This window comes from Macrotis lagotis, chromosome 7 (assembly GCF_037893015.1).
Source record: "Macrotis lagotis isolate mMagLag1 chromosome 7, bilby.v1.9.chrom.fasta, whole genome shotgun sequence".
NCBI lineage: Eukaryota > Metazoa > Chordata > Mammalia > Peramelemorphia > Peramelidae > Macrotis > Macrotis lagotis.
The window spans coordinates 107,202,014-107,223,363 of record NC_133664.1 but is presented as its reverse complement, the minus strand read 5'-3'; the positions used below and the strand labels follow the sequence as shown (position 1 = coordinate 107,223,363).

Below are 21,350 nucleotides of genomic sequence, written 5' to 3'. Positions count from 1 at the left end.
TCTAAAACTTAGAGAATAGCCTAAGACCCCAAGAGGTTGTGACTTCACAATAGTCAAATACTTTCAAAGTTCAACTGGGATTGGAACCTAGTTCTTTCTGAATTCAAGTCTAGTGATAGCTACTGTATTCATTATACCATTTCATCTCTCATTGTAAACACATTGATGTGATGTCATAGCCTTATCCACCAGTGAAATCACCTATGAACTCAATGATGACTTTTGATATAAAGGACTGTCAGATAATAGATGTAGAACTTGAAGGTCTACAAGAAATTCCCTCATTCAATTCATTTTACAAATGAGAAAATTGAGGCTCAGAGTTTTAATATCCCTTATTCATTCAGTTGCAGTCTGTCAGTTCCACCTGCTTAGCCCCCTTCTCTACACTCATGTAATCACTCCTTTACTTTATGCCTTTTCTCCTTTTACCCAGACTCTTTCAATAGCTGATAAATCAGTCTCACTGATTTAAGTCTTTCCCCATTCTATAGTGGTCATATTGATGTAGCTAAAATACAAGCCTGATCATTTTTCTGCTTGTGGTTCTCCATTGTCTTTAGGTTAAAATTCAAATTCCTTTGTCTGACATTTAAAACCCTTTTCAATCTGACTTCAGTCTATCTTCCCAACTGATTACACATACCTCCCTTTCTAAAGTCAAACTGAGGGGCGGCTAGGTGGCGTAGTGGATAAAACACCAGCCTTGGAGTCAGGAGTACCTGGGTTCAAATCCAGTCTCAGATACTTAATAATTACTTAGCTGTGTGGCCTGGGGCAAGCCACTTAACTCCATTTGCCTTGCAAAAAAAATAAAAAAATAAAGTCAAACTGACCTATCTGCAACTACCTCAACATGGAATTCCATGCTTTTTGTAATAAAGATTATTGGACTGCATTCTCTTCTTACTCCAGCCTCTTGGAACTCACCAGCTCCCTTCAAGGCTGTTTGATGGCCCCTTTCTTCAAGATGCCTTTCTTAATTTTCTCAGTTATTCATATTATCTCTATCTCTTTGCATTTCTTTCCTGCACATTCTTTATATAATTAACTACAAAAATCTTATATCCCTTCAGTAGAATGAAAATTATTTGAGGGCAGGGATGGTCTCACTTTGTGTGTGTGTGTTTGTATGTTATGTATGTGTGTGTGTCTATGCCTGTGTTTAGCACCTAGCATCATAAGCAACTAATAAATACTTATTGAAGCAACTTAACCAAGTCATCAGGTAGTAAGTAGGGAAATCGGGACTCAAACAAGAGGGACAGCTAGGAGGCATGATGGATAGAGTGCCAGAACTGGAGTCAGAAGACCTGAGTTCAAATTCTGACCCAGACACAATTAGTTGTATAACCCTGGGCAAGTGGCTTAATCCTATCTACTTCTGTTTTCTCGGGAAGGAAAGGATAAGGTATTACAGTATCTTTGCCAAAAAAAAATCCAAAAGGGTTCATAAAGAATCTGAAAAAAAAAAGACTGAACAATAACAACAATGAACAAATGAGAATAAGTGAATTGGAACCATTATAAGTGGTAGAAATAATTCCAACCTGAAACTACTTGTCCTATTAACTCAGGTCTGAAAATATAAATGGGTTTTAGAATGAGTGTATCTTTCAGGGACAGTATATCTATAGGGTTATTTAAATCAGTAATCTGTTAGGACATCAAGGTGAAAAACATGGTGTCTCACAAACCACCTTTAGGTTGTTTCTATCTAAAACAGAATGCTAAACAGTATGGACTATAGGTCTGAGCCCAGAATTGCATTTCTCATCTTTTTTTTTTTAACCAATCCTGCCTACTAGATCATAACATGGTGATAAAGTGTTCTTTTTCCTCCCTTTCCTATTCATTTGGCAGAGAGAAAAAGAAAGTGTTATTTAATGGGCCAGGCCTTTTAAGAGACAGTAGAAAAAAATGTTAAGTGTTGAGGGGGTGGACTTGATCTCTAAGGTCCCTTCCAGTGCAAAAGTTCTATGAGTCTGATTCTGATTGGTATTATTCCTTCTTTAAGTGGTATTTATTTAAATGTAGATATTCTGATTTCCTGTATAGAGCTTTCAAGCTACACTTTTCAATTTAAATATTAATATTGAGGATAAACTCCAAATTCAAGGTTTTTCCAAAAGGAAGAGCTGACTTTTCTAATATTTCATCTTTCCTTTCTCCATCCTTCCCCATGAACTTCATTTTTATACTCATTGTTCCCATCTTTTCTGAATAGTCTATTTAAAAAATAAAGAATTCAGGATAATACATTTTTTCAACTCAAACATAAAAATAAAAATAAAATTTTTAAAAATTTTAAAAAATGCACTCATGAAAAAAAGATGTGGAGTCAAACCCAGGAATTGATCTGCTAGGAGTACATGCCTTTGTTTCCAGCCTTTGCTAGCTTAGCCAAAGTCATCATTCTCAATTGCTTTGTGAGGGAGTTATTCTTATAAAAATTCTATGCTTGCCATACATTGTAATCTTACTGTGCCAAGGAGCTAGATTTTTTCATTCTTTTAAAATCAGAAGATTTTTTGACTCCTCAACATATATACATGTTGACCATAATGTAGAGTCTGCAATATTTAAATGGATCTCCGATCACATTTATGTGGGTGCCCTCAACCGTAGGGAAGAACAAAACTCATTCATATGCATCATTCTGAGTGACTCGTTCACATTTTATCCTTTTTCTTGTATGGGGGATCTATACCAGAAGGTCTATCCATTGATTATTTCAGCCTCTGACTACATGACCAACCCACTTCTTTTTTTAATCATATATCTCTCTGATGATGGGTTGTATATATTTACACTAATTCAGTTTTTGTGATACATTCTGGTCTATTTACATTGACTAGGGACCTTTCAGTGCCTCTTTCTGGGATTTTATGCTTTGCCATCATATGGTCTCAACAAAAGAATATTGAGATTAAAAAGATGAAATTTGATTTCAGCAAGAAGCTTAGAAGAGATTATCTGGAAAATATCACAGAAAGTAATCTAGTCATATCAGATCTCAAACTGTATTATAAGGTGATAATTATCAGGACAATCTGGTGGTTAAGAAATAGAGTAATGGATCAATGGAATAGATTAGGTACAAATAACATTATAATAAATGATCATAGTAATCTAGGATATGATAACACCAAAGACCCAAGCTTTTAGAACAAAAACTCATTATGTGACAAAAGTTTCTGGAAAAATTTAAGTACAATATGGAAGAAATTAGATACAGACCAACACCCACACCCATATACCCATATACCAATATAGGTCAAAATGGGTGATTTACACATAAAGGGTAATACCATAAGCAAATTTAGAATTCATAGAATAGTTTATCTGTCAGATTTGTGGAAAAGGGAAGAATTTAAGACCAAGGATGATATAGAAAGCATTACAAAATGTAAAATAGATCATTTGATTATATAAAATTTTAAAAGTTTTTGCATAAACAAAACCAATACAACTAAAACTATAAGCAAAGCAGAAAACTAGGGGGGGATTTTTGTGAGTATCTCTGATAAAGGCCCCATTTCCTAAATATATAGAGAGAACTATGTCAAATTTTAAAAATACAAGTTTTTCCCCAATTGATAAATGATTAAAGGATAAGGACAAGCATTTTTTAGACAAAGAAACCAAAGCTATATATATTCATTTGACAAAATGCTCTAAATCAAAACTGATAAGAGAGTTGTAAATTAAAGCAATTCAGGAGTACCCCTCATATCCATCAGATTGTCTAATATGATGAAAATGGAAAATATTAAATGTTGGAGGGGATGTGGGAAAACTGGTACACTAATTCACTGTTAAGGGAACTGTGAACTGATCCAACCATTCTAGAAAGCAAAATCTTTAGAAGGATTTTGTTTCTATTATAGGAGGTTCTATAGTGTGTGTATATCATATCATCTATATCTATATCTATATCATCTATATCTATATCATCTATATCTAATCTATTTCTATATCTATATATAGCCCAAAGGACTATAAAATTGTGCATACCCTTTTATGCAGCAATATCATTGCTAGGTCTATATCCCAAAGACATCCATAAAAAGGGGAAAAAGGACACATTGACACAAAAATCTTTTTATGATGGCTAAGAATTTGAAATCAAAGAAATGCCTATCAACTGTGGAATGGCTAAACAAACTGGTATATGATTGTAATGGAATATTATTGTGTTGTAAGAAATGACAAGCAGGATGATTTCAGAAAAAGCTGGAAAGACTTACATGTTCTGATGCATAGTGAAGTGAACAGAACCAGGAGAATGTACTATACAATAACAATAATATTGTTCAATGAAGAATTGTGAATTATATAGCTGTTCTCAGCAATGATCTAAGACAATTCCAAAGAACAAATGATGAAGTATACTATCTGCCTCTAGAGAAAGCTCAGATATTGTTTGAATATAGACAGAAGGAGCAGCTAGGTGGTGCAGTAGATAGAGTACCCACCCTGGAGTCAGGATTTTATACATACATATATATATATATATATATATATATAATATATATTTTATATATATATGTATATGCATATATATAATATATATGTGTGTGTGTGTACATGTATATATTTATTGGACCAGCTCTAGAACTTGCTATTCATCTACTATAAAATAATTTATTCTTTATTTACTTGGTTTATTTTCCTTGTGAATATCTTTAGAATTATTTTGTATCTATTATAGGAGGTTCTGCAGTATTTTGGAGTCTGATGCAATCAGTACAATACCATTTACAACCAACCATCTGGAGGATGGTTAATAATAATAGATTAATAATCCATTAATATTAATAATAGTTAATAATATTAATCCATTAATAATAATTGTTTATAATAACTAGTATTTTTATAAGTATTTAAGATTTGCAGTGTTATACAAATATTTTCTCATTAAATCCTCACAAAACATGGAAAGTAGATGATATTATTTTCTCCACTTTTTGCACATAAGGAAACTTAAGTGATCTGACCACAATTACACATCAACTAAGTGTCTCAAGCAGAATCTGAATTCAGGGCAGATCCTAGGGCTCAGTATTGTCTATCCTCTATGCCAAGGCAGTGACAAACATCTTTAGTAAGCATAAACTTCCCTATTTCATTTCTTACCTTATTATTAGAAAATCACAGAGAAAAATTAGTTGTTGCAAATATCTGTAAAATGACAATAATAATAGTACTTCCCCCCTAGGACTGTCATGAGGACTTTGTAAATGTTAGTTTATCATTACTGTCTTTACCATCATCATCATCATCGTCGTCGTCGTCATTGTTGATACTGTTTTTAGGTCTGGTTGTTTGAACCTCAAGGCAGAAACCCAGGCACCACTTTTCTGTGTGGTAGCAGTAAACCCAAACTGCAAATCAGATACCTTGGAAATAAACAACCTCACGAAAGCCTCACAAATCCCAACCTTTAAAGTGACTGCACATATCCCAGAGGGTCGATGACTTTATAATAGGATGACAAGACCAATTCTCATCCTTCTTCCTCAGTCAGACTTAATACAGGGTCTTCAGCTGCTGCTGGCAAAACCCTTGACATGAGATCAGGTCTGTGGCTAATACATGTTAAACTACAAGTGACCCAATTGGGCTTTTGTACAACAACCTTTTTAATGTCTGTCTCAGAAAATCTCTGGAAGATTCATCATTCTCCCCAGGTCCCAGCCTGACTTTTGGTTTCTAAATAAAAGACTTCATTCTCTTTCCCTTCTATGGACGTTTTCTTATTTATGTTTTTGTATTTTTCCCTTTGTTTCATAAAATTTTCCTTTCTCTTGATATACATATCTCTACCCAGCCAAGGTGAATCTGGGACATCACCTATCCTAATGGGCTCCTTGTTAGGTCCCTAGTACATTCTGGGAAAGGAGGTCATAAGACCTCTACCAAGAGGCTTTAAAGAGACTTAACCTCCATCCTGAGAGTCAGCATGGGATATTACACAGAGATTTGAACTTGAAGGCAGTGTTATCCAGGCTATGAAGTCCATCCTGGGATATATACTAGCTATATAACTCAGGTTGTCTTTTAATCTCTCATGCCCTTAGGTAAATCTAACTCTATAAATCTTAAGAGTACTTATTTATTTACATTGCTGGAGAAAAATATTCTCAAGCGGAGTTCCTTCCATTTATGAAATCAAAGATTCCCCCTCCCCAGCCCACTGTTACATTTATATAACATTCTAAGATTGGTCTGTTGCTTACAAATTTGATCCTGACAACAATAGGTTCTATTAGAACAGGTTTTATTATTATCTCCATTTTATAGATTAGGAAATTTGGGCAATGGAAGTCAAGTGACTCCCCCAGGGTCATGTAGCTAGCAAGTATTTGAGGCAAGATTTGAACTCATGTCTTCCTATTTGGAACCATTATTGCATCCCTCTCCACCCTGGACTCATTCCTGGTAAAATGACACTGCTAAACTTGTAAATTAAAGGATGGAGAAGTGTCTAAGAACACTAGACTTGAAATCAGTAAGACTTGGATTCACATTCTGCCTCAGATACTGACAGCATTACTGTGGATAGTTCACTTAAAGCCCCTGGGCATCCAAAAACCTAAATAGCTAAGCTTATCTCTCTGTTTGTGTCTCTGTGTTTGTGACTCCCCTTCAGTTCTGCATTTATCTCTATAAAATAAGGAGGCTGTACTCAATGGTGTGGGAGGTCCTTTTTGGCTCTAAATTGGTGACCCTGTAGTGGCAGTGAGGACTAAAGGGCTGGATACTTTATTGAACAATAATCAGTTAGGGAGGGGTGGCTAGGTGTCATAGTGGATAAATCACCGTCCCTGGGGTCAGGAGTACCTGGGTTCAAATCCCGTCTCACACACTTAATAATTACCTAGCTGTGTGGCCTTGGGCAAGCCACTTAACCCCATCTGCCTTGCAAAAACCTAAATAAAAAAAAAGAAAAGAAAAATAAATAAATAAATAAATAAAGATAATCAGTTAGGGAAGGATTGGGTGGCATCTGCAGAAAGGAGGAAGTCTATGGAAGGAGTTATCTAGAACTATCTCATGTAAATGTAGAACTGGAGCACAGGGTGAGACATTAGGGTTAGTGCCATAAGTTTGGGAGATATCTTCATAGAGATGATAATTGAAGTTATGATATTTTGAGTCTAGAGAAAAGTTGCAGGTTCATACGAAATTGGGTGAAAAATAACTTGGCAGTACTATTGCTTCTAATAGATTTAAGCAGTAAATGGATAACCATGAAACACAAGGAACAAACTAGGAAGACTGAACAAATGTGTGGAGAGCTTTGGATTATAGTCAAAACTTAAAACAAATTTAGTGTGAGTTCCTAACAGAGACCAGGAGCTGTCAGTGGTCCTGAACCTGCCAAAACAGCATGACTACTCTAATGTTCTGTACTGAGAGCTGTCTTTGCCCCAGCAGGGGCTATAGTTCTGTGTTTATGCATATGAGGCTGAAAACTCTGCAACTGGTCAAGATACCACCAGGATGATGAGAATAGGTCTCAGGCTAGCCTTCAGATAGGCTGAGGATCCACCCACCTCTACCAATAAGAGGGATCAGCCTGGAGAGGGGAAAGAACCTGTCACAAATGATATAAATAATTGTTATTGTGCTGCATGGTAATTAGAAATAAATAGCAAGCAGTTCATGTAAATGACTGTAATTAGCATTACTTTTACACAGCCAAACCAAGCATTTTTGGGATTAGTTTGTGGGAGGGAAGAGGGAACTGTGTTCAACAGGAAGTAACCCTGACTCCTCTGCAAAGCCTGCATGTGTAAACCAGGCAGATGAGCCTCCCCCTTTCTCTTAAATGGGAATCTACAGTCTCAGTATTTTAGGAGATGAACCCATATTTTTTTTTCCTTTTCTCTCCTCTCTCTTACAGGGCTATCCATCAGCCTACTCCCTTGACAGATTGAGAGCCATTAGCCACTGCTCTTATCTTTCTGCTTTGCCCCTCTCTAGGCTTACTTGGACTGGCATACAGCATTCAATGAAGCAGGGCCCAATTCCCACATGAGCAGTGTGGAGGACAGATGGAGATGGGTGGAGAGAGAGATGTTCTGCCATAAACTAAGTATTGATGGCACTTAAGCCAAGTGTACCCTCCCCTATCTCTGACTCCAGTATTATAAAATCTCAACTGTAGAGCTTGAATGGAACTTGGAGATAATTTAGTTGAACCCCTTAATTTTACAGATAAGGAAATGGGTGTTCAGAAATGTGAAATAATTTGCCCAAGTTCATATAGGTATTCATTGGCAAAAATGGTATGCAAACTCAGGTACTCTTAACTCCACATCCAACTCTCTTTCCACTGGAATACTCAGCATATGCCTGATATATGTCTCATGGTTGTGGACTTCCTCCATAGGTCCACATGGTATTGCCAAATTGCCTGGTACTCATCTTAGAACATAGGAGGGGAGTAGCTGGAAACCAATGAGCCAAAGGCTGACCCAAATGGATTTGCTTCTACTGGCTATAGATAGTGTTTTCAGGTGCATGTATTCTAGATGACCAGAGGATGAATTCTCAGCTAAGGTTACCAGAGCAAAGTGAGGGAAGTTTGGAGGAAGGGAAAAGGGATGAAAATTTGATTAGTGGTAGAAGGAGCAATTGAGTGAAAGAACACTGATAAGTAGTTTGATATGCCCCGAAGCATAGAAGTATAGATAAGGTGACTAGCAGGAACTAGAGCATAATGCAGAATGTAACTGAGAAGTGGCATCCATTTTGCCCTTCTCCATTTGGTGACAATGCCACAGTCAGAGAATGTCCCTCCTCATCTCTGCCCAGACAAGAAGGTTGCCCAGGGTTCCATGGCCCAGTAGAGCATGGGAGGGTTGACTGAGCAATCATGCCAAACCCACCATACTTCTGGTCAGCGAGGTGTGGAGTGGAGCTGTCTCCATAGTTTGATGGAGAGAAGGGGACTTCATGGGTCATTTGGGTGGTCACAATAACAGATGGGCTGTTGTATATATAAGACAGAGGGGCAGTTAGAAAGGACTGTTGAGTGAGAAAAGGAAATACGCTTACCCACAAACACACACATATATACACACCAAGGGGGTTGACCACATTGCTGAGAAGCCCCCAGGAGATATTATGGGTTCACAGAATTTAGAGCTTAGAAGTCATCCGATTCAACATCCTCATCTGACAAATGAGGGAACTGAAGTGCAAGAAAGGTTAAGTGATTTGTCCAAGTTCACCTAGCTTGCAAATGGAAAGACACAGACTAGAATTCAGTATAGAAAGGAGTTTTTGCAAAACTGTCTCTCACTTCTATGAGACCTCCCGCAGAGCTCAGTTGAGATCTCCAGTCACACCTCTATAATTGTTAACTAAATGTTCTTTGTCAAAGAAGGACAATTTGTATCTGACTGAAATGGACAAAATGGGTACATTCTGGAAGGAGGGAGATCATCTCCCATCTCATCCCTATACCTAATGTGAATTCTCCAAGAAAGTACAACTCTGTACTTCTCTCTGTACACCTTTAGCTTCTGGTTCTAACTCTCTATTGCATTTGTTCTGCTCCAGATCTACGCAGAATGACGGCTGGTTTTATGGGCATGGCAGTAGCGATCATTCTCTTTGGCTGGATCATCGGGGTACTGGGCTGCTGCTGGGATCGAGGCCTTATGCAGTATGTGGCAGGGCTTCTCTTCCTCATGGGAGGTAAGGCTTATTTTTTGGAAAAATGAGATCCATGATTTTTTTTTCCTGTTGATAATAATCATAGCTATTACCTATATAAAACATTTCAAAGCTTGCAAAGCACTTTAAATATGTTATCTCATTTATTCTTTCCAACTGTAGGGAATAGAGGCTATTGTCATCCCCATTTTGCAGATGAAGAAACTGAATCTGAGGAGATTGTCTTGCTCCCCCCCCCCCCGCCCCATCACACAACTAGCAAGTGTCTGAAGGAGAACTGGAAGTTATGTCTTCCTGACTCCAAATTCAATGCTCTGTTCACACCATCTGGTTGCCTATAGAGTACTTCCATTTGGGGGAAATCTTTAGGTTTCCATTAGTTTGACTCCTGGAAATATAATTGGATATCATACTGGACACTATGACTTTCTCCACCTATAATTTATCCTTTGAGTTATGGTAGGCTTCCTATAACCAAGGTCTAGAAAAAAAACCCTTCCAACCCTTTTTTCCCTTCATGTTTGCTCTGTCATAGTTGACTAAGTAGATGTAGGGCTGGATAAGAGACAATAACCCAGTCATAGCTGATATCCTTAATAGATGTGTGAAAGCAAGAGCTTAACTTTGTTGGTACAAGAAATACAGCTGAAAAGGAATTTTTTTTTCCTGAATATGCGTGGTTGTGTTTCTGTAGAACTCTATTTCATCTAAGAACTACGATATTAGGACTTTTGTAGCAGGCCTGCAGGACTCCTACTGTTCCTTCATTTCCTTGGGAGACCAGGTGAGATGTCTACCTGGAGGGTGAGGATAGGGTGACTTTTCATGTCATACAAGTCCCAAATCATGAAATAGGGTGAAAGTGTTCAAGGGGAAAGGTGAGTAGTACCTTCCCCTTCTCAAACATCTCTACAACCCTTTTCATTCATCATAGCTATATCTTTATGCCCATCTTCTCAGTTCCTCTAACAGCTTCATTTCAATTCCACTATAAAAAGAAGTTATATATCTCTCTAATCTTGCTTTATGTCCAAATCCTGTAGAATGAGGAGACAAGTCTTTGAGGAATCCTTCCCAAAGACCAATGGTATCAGAGACAGTCTGATAGAGATCCCAGGTTTTCATCTTTTAATAATGCTTCTCATGGGATAATGAAATTCTCAAAATAAATTCTGAGCTCTCCCTAAACCACCTCAGTGTTTCTGTGCTCAGGTCAAACCAGAGATACAATCTCATACAACCTCCTTCAATAGCTGAAATGACAGCAATAACTCACCTTGGTAGAGTGCTTTGTAGTTTCAAAGTCCTTTCATGTATATGATCTCATTTCAAGTATACATTTAGAGCCAGATGACAGAGGTCATTTGGTCCAGTCGTCTCATTTTATAGATTAAAAATACGCACAAAGGGACACAGAGAATTTTATGTGGTTTTATCCAGTTGGTAGAACTAGATTTTGAATGTATATCCTCTGAGCCCAAATTTAGCTCTTCCCTTTGATACAACCTTGTGAAATAAATAGTGTATGTATTATTATCCATATTTCCCAAGTAAGAAAATGGAGGTTCAGAGAAGTTAGTGACTTACCCAAGACTGCATAGCTAGTAAATGGAAAATAGAAGTTTGAACCTTAGGTTTTAAGATCAAAGATTTAGAACTGACAGGGACCTGAAAGGTCATTGAGTACAACCCCTTCATTTTACAGATAGGGAAACTGAGTCCCAGAAAAGGTAAATGATTTGCCCAAAGTCACAGAAGGCATAGTTGAGATTTGGACCAAATGAACTACAAATCCAGTGGTCTTTCCACTATATACTCAAGTATATAAACACCTAAAAGGTCATTTCCAAGTTGCTGTACTAACCATATATGACTGGATACAGGAGTAATCATTTCTTCCTTACTTTCAAAGGTATTTTATTCAGATCAAATGATATAATAAATCTGAAAATGCTAGGTAAATATGTTTAGTAACTATATCCTTAAAGGAAGAGCTCTTGTGCTTGGTGTATTGCTTATAAAATAATGCTTTTAGACAACTCATGTTGGCCAGAGAAGCAATTAGTTTTTAAAATTTAAAGCCCAGCACCTAAAGTGTGAAATTTCTGAATGTTTTATATTTATAATTCTAGCTCCACTGTCCAATTTCAGAAGACTAATCACAATTCAACATTTAAGTGCCTTCTGTTTGCCCAGTCCCATAATTAGACACTAAGTATAAAAATATAAAGATGAGAATCTTTTCTTTACAAAGAGCTTGCATTCACCTAAGGGGATATCACCTGTACTGAAATAAGAAAATTCATAATATGTACAAATAATAAATAATGACTAAAGACTAACAAGGGAGTAATCAAGAAAGGTCTGTTGAAGGAGGTTGCACTTCAGTAAGGCCTTGAATAAGCTAGGGGGTTACATAAGGCAGAGTTGAGATGGGAGAGCATTTATTTATTATTTATAATACAAAACAAATGTTAGTTAAGTACATGAGAAGTACAAATAAAGTGTCATGTGAGGTCAAAGGAAGGAAGGCAAATTTGAGGCAAACTCTTTAGGCCCAGAGGATCTCATCTAGTCATTTATCCCATCCAAACAATAGTCAATCTACAACTTTTCCTCAGGTCCTATGACAGAGGGAGCTACTGTCAACAAAAGATTTAGGTTGATGAGTGAGATAAACAATTGGAATGAGTCACAGTCAATGGGGAAACCAGAATGTATCCCACAATCTATTTGTACTGCTCTTCTTTTCTTCCTGCCATATCACACTCTGCTTTCTTGGCCCTCTGAGTTGGATGAAATTCAGAGAATGATGTGAATGAATGTATTATACCCATCACCATGGAGTCCTCTGCAAAAGACAGACAGAGGCCTTATCCAGTTAGGGGGTAAGTGGAGCTTGAAACAAGGAAGTAAGAGGAGGATAATACTGGGTATGTTTTTGGAAAATGAGATCCAGTGAGTCCTGGATGATGAGGATAGATATTAGACCCTATGCAAGCTGGATCAAGAGTTGGTTCCCTATGATATAAAATGTACACCACACAGAGATTCTGCATCCCATCCAAACTGCTCTACCTAGGTTTGGGGGAAACCAGAATGTATCCCACCATGTATTTGTACTGCTCTTCAGAAAAAGAATGACAACCCCACAAGGTACGTGGCAAAAGTATTTCTTGGGGGCAGTGGCTTGGATATGGAGTTATGTTCTGTAAAACATCTTTCAGAATTGAATTTAAATTGTTCTTTCAGTGTCTTAATTCTAAGACCAGATTTTTAAAAGAATTTAACCTAATACCACTAAAAAACTATTTTTGATCTTGTAGAATTGAATTTGTTATTCTTTCAGGGGCTTATTTCTAATATCCGATTTTTAAAAGAATTTAAGCTGATACCACTAAAAAAAAAAAAGCTGTTTTGGATAGTACCAAAGATGACACAAAAAGTATCCAACCCAACCAGGGACCAGACTTAGCTATGTAGTCTTTCTCTAGAAACTTCTTTTTATCCAGACTAAAGGTGTCTAATTTCTTATTTGGGCAGCTAGGTGGTACAGTGGTTAGAATGCCAGGCCTGGAATCAAGAACACTCATCTTCCTGAATTTAAATCTAACCTCAGACACTTAGCAGCTGTGAGATCTTGAGTGAGTCACTAAGCCCTGTTTGCCTTGGTTTATTCATCTGTAAAATGAGCTGGAGAAGGAAATGGCAAACCACCCCAGTCTCTTTGCCAAGAAAACCCAAAGGGTCATACACCACTGAAATGACTGATCAACGAAAACAAAATCTTATTTCATCTGGTGATCATGGGTGATCATTCCATGTTATTTAATATACAGATTATTTATCCAAGACCTGCAGGATTCCCACCATGACAAGAATGATCACTGAGGTAGCCTTTCTTTGATAGGTTCCCACTCATTCATATGATCTTGTTGATGAAGGATTAAATAATCAGGGCAAAACAATTGGCTGTAAAATGAAGAAGAAAACTGGACAACACTAGGTCAAACTGTATTATGCACTCTTCTGATATGTATTAGATCTTAGATTTGGAACTAAAGATATTTTACTGTTCATTTACTCAAATCCTCTCAATTTTCAGAAGATGAAACTGAAGTCCAGAAAGATTAGATAAGTTCAAGGTCATCCAGGTTAAGAAGGGACACCCAGTAGGATTCCAGTCCTCTGACAGATTGTCACCTCTCTTTCCATTATAACCTTCTGGTGTTAGTTCCTTATTTGTATCTTATTGTCTCTATTCAAGTATGATTGGCAATATAGTGTAATGGAAAAACATGGTATAATGGAGATAACAATAGATTTGAAGTTAGAAGCCTGAGTTAAAGTCTTTGCACTTTCACTGATTGCATGTATAAATATTGGCCATTCTGTTTGACTAACCAGCTGCACCTGGAGTCAGTAACATCTGAATTCAAATCTTGGTCACTTACTCTCTGTGGATCTCTGGGCAAATCCCTTAACCTCTGTTTGACTCAGTTTTCTCAACTATTAAAATATAAATAATAATAGTACCTACTTTGCAGGGTTGTTGTGAAGAACAAATGAGGTGATATCTATAAAATGCTTAGTATAGTGCCCAGTATACAATAGATGCTAAATAAATACTTTTTTCTTCCTTTTTGAAGCTCAGTTTCCCAGTCTGTAAAATAGGGATCATAATACCAGGACTAGCATTTTTCTTATCATATGATGCTGTTCTCAACTCAGCATTTCTTACTCCCAAGTTCTCTCTTGAGTTCCAAACATTGATTTTCAACTGTGTCCAAAATGGAGTTGATGACTTAATTAGTTGATTAACTAATTAGAAAGTTGGAAAATGGACCAAAGCCCCATCCTGTCTGCAATTGCCAGTGGTGGGATTTGTCTCCAGCACAATCGAGTTCAGATACCTCAGAGACTGTCACTGTGGGATCCTGGGCAAGTGATGTAACCTCACTAGCTTCAATTTCCTCATCTGTAAAATGAGAAGATTGAATTCAATGACTTCTAAGATCCCTTCCAGCTCTCAATATATGATTCTGTGATTCGACCACACCTTTTTACCCAGTACTCCCTTTTTCTTCCCTCTTCCTCTGTTATGTAAACTCCCCCCCCCAAAAAAACACACTTCTAATCTGGATTTTATGCCCTCAGAGCAATTACAAACTAACCACTCTCCAGGTACCCACAGCAGTAGATACAGAGATATAATGGGAAAAATCTGTCCTGCCCTCCAGTATTTATTGTTGTTATTTTCTTGTGTCTGACTCTTCATGACCCCATTCGAGGTTACTTTGGCAAAAATACTGGAGTGGTTTGTCATTGCTTTTTTTCCAACTCATTTTACAAATGAGAAAACTGAGGCAAACAGGGTGAAGTGACTTGCCCAGGGTAGTACAACTAGTAAGTGGCTGAGGCCAGATTTGACCTCAAGAAGATGAGTCTTCTTGACTCTGGGTCCAGTACTCTATTTACTGCACCATGCAGTTGGAGTAAAATGAGTCACTGAATGATCAGACATAGATGGGTTGGAATTTGCCTCTCAGGTTTCATTACATCATCTTCCCTGAACCTCACTGCTCTTCTCAACTTCCCTATTTCTCTCACTTTTTCATTATTTTTCCATTCACTCAGGTTCACAACCTCAGTGTCATCTTCAATTTCTCACTTATTCTTATACCTCATCATCAGACAGTTGTCACATTTATCATCTCCACCTGCATAGCACCTTTTGTAATTTCCCTTTCTCTTGGCTAACATAACCATCATTCTAGTTCAGGCCTCCATCACATCTTACTTTGATTGTTGTATTAGCCACCATATTGGTCTCTCAGTCTCAAGTGTATCTCCTCTCCAACATCCTCCACACAGCCTTCAAAACAATTTCCCAGAAACATAATTCTGATTATTCCTCTACTCAATAAGTTCCAGTAACTCCCTTTATTATTTCATCTTCATTTCATTCTTTTTTCAAAATTTATTTTTGTATAAATTTCATAATGCATGTAATTATTTGTATAGTAGGGTCTATATAGATTTTGAAAATATGTAAATATATGTTAGGATAGAAATACAAAATATTTTTACTCATAAGGCTTTGTAATCAAAAATGTTTTTGGTCTAATAGGGCATAGGAAGATCTTAAAGGTAGAAAGGACCTTAAAGGGCCAATTAATACAAACCCATAATTTTACAGATGAAACTGTAAAATATTTATCACAGTCTCCCTTGTAGGGTAGTTATTTGTGAACATGTCATATCTCTCTGACAATATCAGAAGCTCATTGAGGGTAGGAAAATTATCTTACTCTATTTTGTACTTCTATCAATTCCTAATACATACCATATCCATCAAAGATGCTCAAAAAAGTTTATCAAATGAATTTATAGGTATATGCCCCAAATGGTTTTATATTTACCTCCCTAAAAATCTGATCTATAATCAAATGTTGTCACTTCTTATCTGGTATCTAGGCTGTCAGGGCTTCTGTATGTCTATAAAATGAAGACAAGATGATAATTTGAATACCCTTCGTTTTTACAGATGAGGAAATTAAAACCCCCAAAGATTAAGTGATTTTTCTGGGATCATGCAGTCATAAGTAATATGAACCCAATCACTTGCCTAGAAAATATTAAATTATTAGTTCCTGAAATATTGAATTATATTTTCCAAAAATTAAAGATCTGCAAGATTTTTAGCAGCCCTAAACTTTGAGAACTTTCACTCAGTTGGCCTTTCTCTCAGGGTAGAATTTAGTAGATCTTAAAGAATCAAAAATAGTAAGAGCAAACCCAGTTCCCATAAGGGTGAAGGATTCTCTCCATTCACTCAACTATGTATATTTCTAAAGCAAATTTGGGGTTCAATCAAAGTATTTGAAATGCCTATGGGTAGGGGCAGCTAGGTGGCATAGTGGATAAAGCACCAGCCCTGGAGTCAGGAGTACCTGGGTTCAAATCCATTCTCAGACACTTAATAATTACCTAACTGTGTGGCCTTGGGCAAGCCACTTAACCCTGTTTGCCTTGCAAAAACCTAAAAAATAAAAAAATAAAAATAAATGTCTATGGGTTTCATGGAATGAATTAATTTAAAAAGCATTCCTTGGGTTACAAGTAAGAAAAGCAAGTCCCTGTTCTCAAGGAATTCACATTATTATTGAGAAGGTAATTAAAAAAAGCAACTTTAGCCGCAGGGCAGCTGCAAAGGACTAGAAATCCCAAGGGGGCTGCAGTTTTGGAGATTACAAACTTAAGGGGTCTATAGGAGATGACAAGACCTAGGGAGTCGATAGGAAATGATAAGACCTAGAGGTCTGTAGGAGATAAGATCTAGAGGATCTTTAGGAGATGACAAGATCTAGAGGATCTGTAGGAGATGACAAGACCTAAGGAATGGGTAGGAGATGCCAAGATCTTTTTTTTTTTTGAGTAGCATCTTTATTTTTTCATCCATAGGCACATGTGTATTTTTAAATTGCAAAATTTCCTTCCACCCTCCCTTCCCACCCCCCTTCCTTCAGCACCAAAAAGTCAGGTTAGCATTGCACATACCTATTTTTGACAAACATGATTACAGATTAGTTATTTTCAGTATGGGGAATTAGGATTAAGGAAAAGAGATACATAAGAGATAATTTTTATAAAGTGTTCATCAGATTCTGAAGGGTGTTTTGTTATGGTTTTCCCTCTTCTGGATGGGGATAACACTGTCCTTTGCCAATCTAATATAGTTGTTCTAGCTCTCTGAAGTGCTGAGAGGAACTGCTTCCATCAAAGTTGATCATCTCACAATGTTGTTGTTAATGTGTACATTGTTCTCTTGATTCTGCTTCCTTTGCTCTACTTCAGATCCTGTAACTCATTCCAAGCTTCTCCTAGAATCTGACCATTTATGGTTTCTTATAGAACAATAGTATTCATGTACCATAACTTGTCTAGCCATTCCCCAATTGATGGGTATCCCTTCAATTTTCAACCATTTGTCACTACAAAAAAGAGTTGCTATGAATATTTTGGAATATGTAAGACTTTTCCCATTTTTTATGTTTTCTTCTGGATATAGACCTAGAATTGGAATTGCTGGGTCAAAGAGAATGAACATGTTTATTGCTCTTTGTATCTAGTTCCATATTGCTCTCCAAAATGATTGGATCTGTTCACAACTCCACCAGCAATACATCAATGTCCCAAACCTCCCTCGACCTCTCCAACATTGATGATTTTCCCTTTTCTCATTTTGGTCAATCTGATAGGTATGAGGTGATGTCCCATAATTGTTTTAATTTGTATTTCTCTAATCAATAATGCTTTGGAGCATTTTTTCATGATTATATAAAGCTTTAATTTCTTCATTTGAAAACTGTCTATTCATATCCTTTGACCATTAGGAGATGATGAGATCTTGCAGGGAGTCAGTAGAAGATGACAAAACCTAGAGGTTTGTAAGAGATAACAAGATCTAAGGAGTCTGTAGGAGATGACAAGACCTAAGGAGTTGATAGGAGATGAAAAGACCTAGGAGCTCTGTAGGAGATGACAAAAGACCTTGGGGAGTCTGTAGGTCACACAAGTAACAGTCTCAGTTAACATTTGCAATCATTCAGAGTTATTTGGCATATACAAGTGTGAACGTGGTAAAACTTGACAAGGCAGCAAGTAACTGATTCTTCTTTCATATAGACATAGCTGGAGTTCTAACCATAGGTGGGAAAGATGGGGGCCAGGGGAGTGAGAGAACAATAGCTAGGAAAAAACAACCCTGAAAACCAACTGCTGTCTTCTTGGAAGAATTCAATTTAATTGAGAATCAGGGAGTGAACTTGTTGAAAAGTCCCGATCTATTGACACCTGTCTTTGCAGTGTGAACAGCAACACTTAGAGATAATTAGTTAAACTGCTATACTTAAGTTAAGAGTCTTTGAGTGCCAGTTCAGAGATTGACACGCAGGACTCCTGTGGGTCTAGCAACAGTGACATTTCCATATTTGAAAGAATAGATGCATTTAAGAGAAAATAATGGCTCTTACCATTATGTATTCGCAAAAAAGACAAGAAGTCCATTACCATACAAGTGATAATTTGACAATGCTATGTCCCCCATGGACTGAGGGAACTAGTTTTGTTTAGCCCGAGGAAGAGTAGAGCTAAGCAGGACATAATAGTTACCTTCAAATATCTGAAAGATATGAAAGAAGATTCAGTTTACTTGGCCCTGGAAAGAAGAATGAGGAGTGACAAAAAAGAGATTTAGGTTTGATGTAAGAAAAAATACTACAGTTTGTTTTACTGGAAAGTACACTGAGTAGCCTTGGAAGGTGGTGAAACTGGTTGATTATGTTGTATAGATGATCCTTCTTCAGTTCAAGATTATTCTGAATAGTTTCAGAAGACCCCTCTGATTATGAGAATACATTATTTATATCTTTGTGTGTATACATATATGTATATGTTATTTCTAATATAACATTGCATATCATATAATTGTGTAATAATATTATATGATATATTATGATATATAATATGCAATATATATATACTATATGCATACAATTACTACATTAGGATATTATTGAGAGGCAGCAAGGTAGAAAGAGGATCAGCTTTAAAATCAGGAAGCTCTGGGTTCAAGTTCTAACACATACTTGCTTTGGAACATTCAACCTTTCATTGCCCTAGGCAACAACTCTTGAAGACAAAAAACATGTAGATGATTTGTTGATCTTTATTGATTGAGGGAACTGAGAGTTTTCTACACAATGAAATCACAGGTCTAAATTATACACACACACACACACACACACACACACACACACAAACTGTTATATATTCCCATTACTAATCTTGAATATGTATTGTTGATATTTTCCACAAAATAAAGTTGAAAATACAGGGGAAGCATATGATTGGAGAAAAATTAAAGGGTCAAATTATGGATCTCTCAGATTCTGGGAATGCCAGAATTCTAGTACTGGGCCAACTGTGGGGGTGACAGTCAATTGCCAAGAGAAGGAAAAAATCTGTTTCCTCATGGACTAAATTTTCTCAAAGGTCATTTGTAGCTCTACTAAGTCCATGTTTCTCAGTGGAAACAGAAAGATAAATTCGGGGTCAAGGACCTGAAGACTCTGAGGGTTAGTTGGCTTAAGACTGAGCCCACAATGCCAAGATCAAAACAGAAGGAATTCTATTCACACCTTTGCCTCTCTTCTGGCATGAAAGAAAAGTTGCCAAAGCTATCCTTTATTCTGTTCCAGGTTTTACCACTTCCCTGATTTGGCAAGTGGGTAGCTGAGATCTGTCAAATAACCAAAAACAAATTATTTAATTAACACTCAACCTGAATCTCAAATAGGAGATTAATTAGATAAGGTGGATCCCTGAGGCCAGGAGGCTGGGGGTAGGGTGGGGTAAGGAGTTGGATGCCATCTCCATTTTGTCTAAGCCCTCAGGGAAAAATCTAGCCCAGACTGGCATAGTACAGTCCTGGTGCCAATACAACTACAAGAGCCAAAAACCTTCTGATGACTCATCAGCACTATCCAGGAGCCCAGGGAACTGAATGACATAGAATGAAAGATATCACAGAATGCATGTGGATTTTGGAACTCCCAGTAATTCACTAGTTGGATGTGCTTCAGTGCCACCTAATGGACACAGGTCTATGTATGTACTGAAGGAAAATAATTCCATTGCTCCCCCTTCTTCCCTACACAGTTAGCCATGGCACATGCATAGACAAAGTTGCCCTGGGGATCATTTGAAAGTGGCTAAGGTACCATCTTGAGAAGGTATTTTATTTTAGTGGGGCAGGGATCCTTGGAATCCTCTAAAATCTTTTAATTCCAAGTAGGCATTTTTTATTGCAATCCTAGTACTGGGAACTCCTTTAAACTTCTTTGTAGGCAACATCACTCTGTCCTGATGGTGTCCTATTTCTGTTCTTGGTGACTTGAATTATCCTTTTCAACTTTTCATTAGGTTCCAGCTATTTCATAATATTTCTATTATTATCTTTCTATTCATTTCCCCCCTTCTTACATTCTCCTCTTTTTTCCCTCCTCTTCATCACTTCTCTTTCAAAAGCTGAAGAAAGTCAGATAGGTGAGGGCTTATCAGATTTGGGGGCTTGAGCAGCTTTGGTTGATTGATAACTATTTTGGATCAATGCTGAAAACCTTAAGGTTACCAGCAGTTTGTGTCAAATCAGGATTTCCCTAGAGACAAAGACATATTAAGGATATCTATCTGATATAAAATAGAAGAGTGGAGTACATTATTTTTGCCTTGAAAGATCTAGGAAATATTGCTAGGAAACTAAGGGTAGGAATCATACATGAAGAAATCAATGATACAGAAGATAAATATAGAGGTATTGTAACCAATGGCTAAATTTACAAACTCAGGGGTGTGTTATTCTTACTAGGCATTAGAAGAATAGGTTATTCTTCTTGTTGGGCACCACTTTGGACCTGTTCTGACTTTTGTTAACATCAAGATTCTAGGTTGACAGAAAGGCAATTACACTTTCTTTTTTCTTCCTTTTTCCTCCATGTTGAGAATTATTCAAGAAACACTAACTAAACCATCCCATTGCTAAATGATTTACAAACTAATGGGGTCAGAATGTGTTATAACTATATTCTGCCTTC

The 21,350-nt window shown here is 37.0% G+C and overlaps 1 protein-coding gene across 1 annotated transcript in view; it reads left to right on the top strand.

The window, feature by feature from the left end:
• Positions 1–21,350, top strand: part of TMEM178B (transmembrane protein 178B) — a 441,133-nt gene that overhangs the window by 398,520 nt on the left and 21,263 nt on the right. The window contains exon 3 of the mRNA XM_074195122.1: positions 9,577–9,714. Within this exon, the coding sequence (XP_074051223.1) occupies positions 9,577–9,714 (138 nt within the window). The remainder of the gene's footprint in view (positions 1–9,576; positions 9,715–21,350) is intronic.